We start from the raw sequence: 9,860 nt of genomic DNA, 5'->3' as shown, positions 1-9,860 counted from the left end.
GTTGTAGTAGAATATATATAGTCCACTGTTGTAGTAGAATATATATAGTCCACTGTAGTAGAATATATATAGTCCACTATAGTAGAATATATATAGTCCACTATAGTAGTAGAATATATATAGTCCACTATTGTAGTAGAATATATATAGTCCACTATAGTAGTAGAATATATATAGTCCACTATTATAGTAGAATATATATAGTCCACTATAGTAGTAGAATATATATAGTCCACTATAGTAGTAGAATATATATAGTCCACTATTATAGTAGAATATATATAGTCCACTATTATAGTAGAATATATATAGTCCACTATAGTAGTAGGAATATATATAGTCCACTGTTGTAGTAGAATATATATAGTCCACTATAGTAGTAGTAGAATATATATAGTCCACTGTTGTAGTAGAATATATATAGTCTACTATAGTAGTGGAATATATATAGTCCACTATAGTAGAATATATATAGTCCACTATAGTAGTAGTAGAATATATATAGTCCACTATAGTAGTAGTAGAATATATATAGTCCACTGTTGTAGTGGAATATATATAGTCCACTATAGTAGTGGAATATATATTGTCCACTATAGTAGAATATATATATAGTCCACTGTAGTAGTAGAATATATATAGTCCACTGTTGTAGTAGAATATATATAGTCCACTATAGTAGAATATATATATAGTCCACTGTAGTAGTAGAATATATATAGTCCACTGTTGTAGTAGAATATATATAGTCCACTATAGTAGTGGAATATATATAGTAGTAGAATATATATAGTCCACTATAGTAGTAGAATATATATATAGTCCACTGTAGTAGAATATATATAGTCCACTATAGTAGTAGAATATATAGTCCACTGTTGAAGTGAGCCAGTCTAGTGTACACTACTCACTGTAGTCTACGTTGAAGTGAGCCAGTCTAGTGTACACTACTCACTGTAGTCTACGTTGAAGTGAGCCAGTCTAGTGTACACTACTCACTGTAGTCTACGTTGAAGTGAGCCAGTCTAGTGTACACTACTCACTGGAGTCTACGTTGAAGTGAGCCAGTCTAGTGTACACTACTCACTGTAGTCTACGTTGAAGTGAGCCAGTCTAGTGTACACTACTCACTGTAGTCTATGTTGAAGTGAGCCAGTCTAGTGTACACTACTCACTGTAGTCTACGTTGAAGTGAGCCAGTCTAGTGTACACTACTCACTGTAGTCTACGTTGAAGTGAGCCAGTCTAGTGTACACTACTCACTGTAGTCTACGTTGAAGTGAGCCAGTCTAGTGTACACTACTCACTGTAGTCTACGTTGAAGTGTGCCAGTCTAGTGTACACTACTCACTGTAGTCTACGTTGAAGTGAGCCAGTCTAGTGTACACTACTCACTGTAGTCTACGTTGAAGTGAGCCAGTTTAGTGTACACTACTCACTGTAGTCTACGTTGAAGTGAGCCAAGTCTAGTGTACACTACTCACTGTAGTCTACGTTGAAGTGAGCCAGTCTAGTGTACACTACTCACCGTAGTCTACGTTGAAGTGAGCCAGTCTAGTGTACACTACTCACTGTAGTCTACGTTGAAGTGAGCCAGTCTAGTGTACACTACTCACCGTAGTCTCCGTTGAAGTGAGCCAGTCTAGTGTACACGACTCACTGTAGTCTACGTTGAAGTGAGCCAGTCTAGTGTACACTACTCACCGTAGTCTACGTTGAAGTGAGCCAGTCTAGTGTACACTACTCACTGTGGGTCTACGTTGAAGTGAGCCAGTCTAGTGTACACTACTCACTGTAGTCTATATTGAAGTGAGCCAGTCTAGTGTACACTACTCACTGTAGTCTACGTTGAAGTGAGCCAGTCTAGTGTACACTACTCACTGTAGTCTACGTTGAAGTGAGCCAGTCTAGTGTACACTACTCACTGTAGTCTACGTTGAAGTGAGCCAGTCTAGTGTACACTACTCACTGTAGTCTACGTTGAAGTGAGCCAGTCCTGCCCCAGTGAAGTAGGTTCCTCTCTCTACGTTGAAGTGAGCCAGTCTAGTGTACACTACTCACTGTAGTCTACGTTGAAGTGAGCCAGTCTAGTGTACACTACTCACCGTAGTCTACGTTGAAGTGAGCCAGTCTAGTGTCCACTACTCACTGTAGTCTACGTTGAAGTGAGCCAGTCCTGCCCCAGTGAAGTAGGTTCCTCTCTCTACGTTGAAGTGAGCCAGTCTAGTGTACACTACTCACTGTAGTCTACGTTGAAGTGAGCCAGTCCTGCCCCAGTGAAGTAGGTTCCTCTCTCTACGTTGAAGTGAGCCAGTCTAGTGTACACTACTCACTGTAGTCTACGTTGAAGTGAGCCAGTCCTGCCCCAGTGAAGTAGGTTCCCCTCTCTACGTGCAGGAAACAGTGTTTACTCTCCTTCTCCTGAATGACCTCTTTCACCCCAGACGGCCCCTGGTTCATCAGGTTCCAGCCCCGGATGCACCCGTCCAGACGAGGGTTGATCTATACAGGGGGTCACATCAATGTTATCAGGTGGTTGTGTGATGGTCGTTCTGCCGTTACGGAATTGTTATTTTATGGTCGTTCTGCGATTGTCAAGTGTAAATCTGTTAATTATTTGTGTGGTTGTTGGTTGAATGTTTGTTCTATGGTTGTTCTGTGGTTGTTCTGTGGTTGTTCTATGGTTGTTCTGTGGTTGTTCTATGGTTGTTCTGTGGTTGTTCTATGGTTGTACTGTGGTTGTTCTGTGGTTGTTCTGTGGTTGTTCTGTGGTTGTTCTATGGTTGTTCTGTGGTTGTTCTGTGGTTGTTCTATGGTTGTTCTGTGGTTGTTCTGTGGTTGTTCTGTGGTTGTTCTGTGGTTGTTCTGTGGTTGTTCTATGGTTGTTCTGTGGTTGTTCTGTGGTTGTTCTATGGTTGTTCTATGGTTGTTCTGTGGTTGTTCTATGGTTGTTCTGTGGTTGTTCTGTGGTTGTTCTATGGTTGTTCTATGGTTGTTCTGTGGTTGTTCTGTGGTTGTTCTGTGGTTGTACTGTGGTTGTTCTATGGTTGTTCTGTGGTTGTTCTGTGGTTGTTCTATGGTTGTACTGTGGTTGTTCTGTGGTTGTTCTCTGGTTGTTCTATGGTTGTTCTATGGTTGTTCTGTGGTTGTTCTGTGGTTGTTCTATGGTTGTACTGTGGTTGTTCTATGGTTGTTCTATGGTTGTTCTGTGGTTGTTCTATGGTTGTTCTATGGTTGTTCTGTGGTTGTTCTGTTGTTGTTCTATGGTTGTTCTATGGTTGTTCTGTTGTTGTTCTATGGTTGTTCTATGGTTGTTCTGTGGTTGTTCTGTGGTTGTTCTATGGTTGTTCTGTGGTTGTTCTATGGTTGTTCTGTGGTTGTGGTGTTGCGGCAGCGGGCTGTTTACCGGTTTGATGACGCTGCCGGTGCGGTTGGGCAGCCCTGCGATGTACACCGTGGTCTCCAGTTTCCCGTTAACTGACGTGAAGAGACTCTCAGGGCTGTTGATGCTCATCACAGCTTCCTTACTGATCTTAACACTGATACTGGACTCGAGTTCATCTACTGAGATCTACAACAACATTACACAACAACAACAACATTACACAACAACAACATTACACAACAACAACAACATTACATAACAACAACATTACACAGCAACAACAACAACATTACACAGCAACAACAACAACATTACATAACAACAACATTACACAGCAACAACATTACATAACAACAACAACATTACACAACAACAACATTACATAACAACAACAACATTACACAACAACAACATTACATAACAACAACAACATTACATAACAACAACATTACACAGCAACAACATTACATAACAACAACAACATTACACAACAACAACATTACATAACAACAACAACATTACATAACAACAACAACATTACATAACAACAACATTACACAACAACAACAACATTACACAGCAACAACATTACATAACAACAACAACATTACATAACAACAACAACATTACACAACAACAACAACAACACATAACAACAACATTACACAACAACAACAACATTACATAACAACAACAACATTACATAACAACAACATTACACAACAACAACATTACATAACAACAACAACATTACACAACAACAACATTACATAACAACAACAACATTACATAACAACAACATTACACAGCAACAACATTACATAACAACAACAACATTACACAACAACAACATTACATAACAACAACAACATTACATAACAACAACAACATTACATAACAACAACATTACACAACAACAACAACATTACACAGCAACAACATTACATAACAACAACAACATTACATAACAACAACAACATTACATAACAACAACAACATTACACAACAACAACAACAACATTACATAACAACAACATTACACAACAACAACAACATTACATAACAACAACAACATTACATAACAACAACATTACATAACAACAACATTACATAACAACAATAACAACAACAACAGCAACATTACACAACAACATTACACAACAACATTACACAACAACAACAACATTACACAACAACATTACACAACAACAACACCAACATTACACAACACAACAACACCAACATTACACAACAACAACATTACACAACAACAACAACATTACACAACAACAACAACATTACACAACAACAACAACATTACATAACAACATTTAAAAAAACATCACATAACAACAACAATACACAACAACAACATTACATAACAACAACATTACATAACAACAACACCATTTCACAACAACAACAATATTACACAATAACAACATTTCACAACAACAACAACATTTCACCGGTGAAATGGACATGTGACTAATATAACCAGTTTTTCACAATTCCTGACATTTAATCCTCGTAAAAAATTCCCTGTCTTAGGTCAGCTTTGCACACTCTTATAATTCACTGTATCACAATTCCAGTGGGTCAGTCTTACCACATGCCACTGTCCGTCGTTGATGGCCTTGCCCCCGCTGGTGACCTTTAGGGAGTACTGGTTCTTGAACTGGACCTCGATCCGTCCTCCCCTCAGCCCCAGCATGAACCACGAGTCCTGGGAAGACTCTGCGTACAGAACCACCCCTTCTGGATCAAACGTACGGAAGTCAAACTCTGCAGCGAACCTGGAGACAACACGACCCGGGACGATTTAGGGTACAGCTGTGTAGTGAACAGGACTTCCACAGCAGGTGGTGTGTGTCTGTCTCGGTGTGTTTAAACCCCCTTACTTCGTGTTCTCCGGTAGTCTGAAGCGGAGGTATATGACAGGCCCTCCGGTGAATTGTTCTCCCAGGTACAGCATCTCAGAGTGTTTGTAGTCATACAGCTGAACACACACCGGTATCACCTCACAGGAACGCTGGTCCTCTGCCAGCCGCAGGCCCCGGCGGCCGTCGCAGAGGCAGGAGTAGCTACCCAACGTGTTCACACACACGCCCTCACACACGCCCACCTCGCACTCGTCGACGTCTGGGGACAACCACGAGCGTCAGACGGACAGGGTAGAGGGTAGAGGTCATTAAGGAGGTACAGGGTCAGGGTTAAGATCAGTTGATATCAAACGTTCCATTAGGTCCTTGAATATAATTGTCTCGGACATTTTTTTCAATTTGACAGACTGTATATTTAGGGGCGGCAGGTAGTCTACTGGTTAGAGCGTTGGACTAGTAACCGAAAGGTTACTAGATCGAATCCCCGAGCTGACAAGGTAAAAATCTGTCGTTCTTCCCCCTGAACAAAGCAGTTAACCCACTGTTCCTAGGGCCGTCATTGTAAATAAGAATTTGTTCTTAAACTGACTAGTTAAATAAAGGTTAAATAAAATACGAATGTTCCTGTCTGTGATTGGTGTCTTTGTCATGTGGTCAGTGTGGGTGCAGTGGAGGGGCACCTCACCCAAACAGGAACGCAAGCTGAAGTTGTAATTGAAGCCCGGGGGACACTGGCACTCATACATGCCAGGGTTGTTGACACATATCGCTGGTTCCTCACAGATACTGGGGTACAGAAGACACTCGTTGATATCTGGGGAGGAGACACATATAGCTGGTTCCTCACAGATACTGGGGTACAGCAGACACTATCTGGGATACAGGAGGAGACACATATAGCTGGTTCCTCACAGATACTGGGGTACAGCAGACACTATCTGGGATACAGGAGGGGACACATATAGCTGGTTCCTCACAGATACTGGGGTACAGCAGACACTATCTGGGATACAGGAGGGGACACATATAGCTGGTTCCTCACAGATACTGGGGTACAGCAGACACTATCTGGGATACAGGAGGAGACACATATAGCTGGTTCCTCACAGATACTGGGGTACAGCAGACACTATCTGGGATACAGGAGGAGACACATATAGCTGGTTCCTCACAGATACTGGGGTACAGCAGACACTATCTGGGATACAGGAGGAGACACATATTGCTGGTTCCTCACAGATACTGGGGTACAGCAGACACTATCTGGGATACAGGAGGAGACACATATAGCTGGTTCCTCACAGATACTGGGGTACAGCAGACACTATCTGGGATACAGGAGGAGACACATTTAGCTGGTTCCTCACAGATACTGGGGTACAGCAGACACTATCTGGGATACAGGAGGAGACACATATAGCGGGTTCCTCAGAGATACTGGGGTACAGCAGACACTATCTGGGATACAGGAGGAGACACATTTAGCTGGTTCCTCACAGATACTGGGGTACAGCAGACACTATCTGGGATACAGGAGGAGACACATATAGCTGGTTCCTCACAGATACTGGGGTACAGCAGACACTATCTGGGATACAGGAGGAGACACATATAGCTGGTTCCTCACAGATACTGGGGTACAGCAGACACTATCTGGGATACAGGAGGAGACACATATAGCTGGTTCCTCACAGATACTGGGGTACAGCAGACACTATCTGGGATACAGGAGGAGACACATATAGCTGGTTCCTCACAGATACTGGGGTACAGCAGACACTATCTGGGATACAGGAGGAGACACATATAGCGGGTTCCTCAGAGATACTGGGGTACAGCAGACACTATCTGGGATACAGGAGGAGACACATATAGCTGGTTCCTCACAGATACTGGGGTACAGCAGACACTATCTGGGATACAGGAGGAGACACATATAGCTGGTTCCTCACAGATACTGGGGTACAGCAGACACTATCTGGGATACAGGAGGAGACACATATAGCTGGTTCCTCACAGATACTGGGGTACAGCAGACACTATCTGGGATACAGGAGGAGACACATATAGCTGGTTCCTCAGAGATACTGGGGTACAGCAGACACTATCTGGGATACAGGAGGAGACACATATAGCTGGTTCCTCAGAGATACTGGGGTACAGCAGACACTATCTGGGATACAGGAGGAGACACATATAGCTGGTTCCTCACAGATACTGGGGTACAGCAGACACTATCTGGGATACAGGAGGAGACACATATAGCGGGTTCCTCAGAGATACTGGGGTACAGCAGACACTATCTGGGATACAGGAGGAGACACATTTAGCTGGTTCCTCACAGATACTGGGGTACAGCAGACACTATCTGGGATACAGGAGGAGACACATATAGCTGGTTCCTCACAGATACTGGGGTACAGCAGACACTATCTGGGATACAGGAGGAGACACATATAGCTGGTTCCTCACAGATACTGGGGTACAGCAGACACTATCTGGGATACAGGAGGAGACACATATAGCTGGTTCCTCACAGATACTGGGGTACAGCAGACACTATCTGGGATACAGGAGGAGACACATATAGCGGGTTCCTCAGAGATACTGGGGTACAGCAGACACTATCTGGGATACAGGAGGAGACACATATAGCTGGTTCCTCACAGATACTGGGGTACAGCAGACACTATCTGGGATACAGGAGGAGACACATATAGCTGGTTCCTCACAGATACTGGGGTACAGCAGACACTATCTGGGATACAGGAGGAGACACATATAGCTGGTTCCTCACAGATACTGGGGTACAGCAGACACTATCTGGGATACAGGAGGAGACACATATAGCTGGTTCCTCAGAGATACTGGGGTACAGCAGACACTATCTGGGATACAGGAGGAGACACATATAGCTGGTTCCTCAGAGATACTGGGGTACAGCAGACACTATCTGGGATACAGGAGGAGACACATATAGCTGGTTCCTCACAGATACTGGGGTACAGCAGACACTATCTGGGATACAGGAGGAGACACATATAGCTGGTTCCTCACAGATACTGGGGTACAGCAGACACTATCTGGGATACAGGAGGGGACACATATAGCTGGTTCCTCACAGATACTGGGGTACAGCAGACACTATCTGGGATACAGGAGGAGACACATATAGCTGGTTCCTCACAGATACTGGGGTACAGCAGACACTATCTGGGATACAGGAGGAGACACATATAGCTGGTTCCTCACAGATACTGGGGTACAGCAGACACTATCTGGGATACAGGAGGGGACACATATAGCTGGTTCCTCACAGATACTGGGGTACAGCAGACACTATCTGGGATACAGGAGGAGACACATATAGCTGGTTCCTCACAGATACTGGGGTACAGCAGACACTATCTGGGATACAGGAGGAGACACATATAGCTGGTTCCTCACAGATACTGGGGTACAGCAGACACTATCTGGGATACAGGAGGAGACACATATAGCTGGTTCCTCACAGATACTGGGGTACAGCAGACACTATCTGGGATACAGGAGGAGACACATATAGCTGGTTCCTCACAGATACTGGGGTACAGCAGACACTATCTGGGATACAGGAGGAGACACATATAGCTGGTTCCTCACAGATACTGGGGTACAGCAGACACTATCTGGGATACAGGAGGAGACACATATAGCTGGTTCCTCACAGATACTGGGGTACAGCAGACACTATCTGGGATACAGGAGGAGACACATATAGCTGGTTCCTCACAGATACTGGGGTACAGCAGACACTATCTGGGATACAGGAGGGGACACATATAGCTGGTTCCTCACAGATACTGGGGTACAGCAGACACTATCTGGGGAGGAGACACATGTAGCTGGTTCCTCAGAGATACTGGGGTATAGCAGACACTATCTGGGATACAGGAGGAGACACATATAGCTGGTTCCTCACAGATACTGGGGTACAGCAGACACTATCTGGGATACAGGAGGGGACACATATAGCTGGTTCCTCACAGATACTGGGGTACAGCAGACACTATCTGGGGAGGAGACACATGTAGCTGGTTCCTCAGAGATACTGGGGTATAGCAGACACTATCTGGGATACAGGAGGAGACACATATAGCTGGTTCCTCAGAGATACTGGGGTACAGCAGACACTATCTGGGATACAGGAGGAGACACATATAGCTGGTTCCTCAGAGATACTGGGGTACAGCAGACACTATCTGGGATACAGGAGGAGACACATATAGCTGGTTCCTCACAGATACTGGGGTACAGCAGACACTATCTGGGATACAGGAGGGGACACATATAGCTGGTTCCTCACAGATACTGGGGTACAGCAGACACTATCTGGGATACAGGAGGGGACACATATAGCTGGTTCCTCACAGATACTGGGGTACAGCAGACACTATCTGGGATACAGGAGGAGACACATATAGCTGGTTCCTCACAGATACTGGGGTACAGCAGACACTATCTGGGATACAGGAGGGGACACATATAGCTGGTTCCTCACAGATACTGGGGTACAGCAGACACTATCTGGGATACAGGAGGGGACACATATA

General features: G+C 44.0%; 1 protein-coding gene across 1 annotated transcript in view; it reads right to left on the bottom strand.

The window, feature by feature from the left end:
* Positions 1-9,860, bottom strand: part of pros1 (protein S) — a 48,484-nt gene that overhangs the window by 7,493 nt on the left and 31,131 nt on the right. Inside the window, exons 7-11 of the mRNA XM_071331002.1 lie at positions 5,954-6,082; positions 5,287-5,527; positions 4,995-5,181; positions 3,407-3,571; positions 2,334-2,502 (exon numbers count right to left, since the gene is read on the bottom strand). Of these exons, the coding sequence (XP_071187103.1) occupies positions 2,334-2,502; positions 3,407-3,571; positions 4,995-5,181; positions 5,287-5,527; positions 5,954-6,082 (891 nt within the window). The remainder of the gene's footprint in view (positions 1-2,333; positions 2,503-3,406; positions 3,572-4,994; positions 5,182-5,286; positions 5,528-5,953; positions 6,083-9,860) is intronic.

The sequence above is a fragment of the Salvelinus alpinus genome, chromosome 10 (genome assembly GCF_045679555.1).
Source record: "Salvelinus alpinus chromosome 10, SLU_Salpinus.1, whole genome shotgun sequence".
NCBI classification, from domain to species: Eukaryota; Metazoa; Chordata; class Actinopteri; order Salmoniformes; family Salmonidae; genus Salvelinus; species Salvelinus alpinus.
This window is presented reverse-complemented; position numbering and strand designations above follow the sequence as displayed.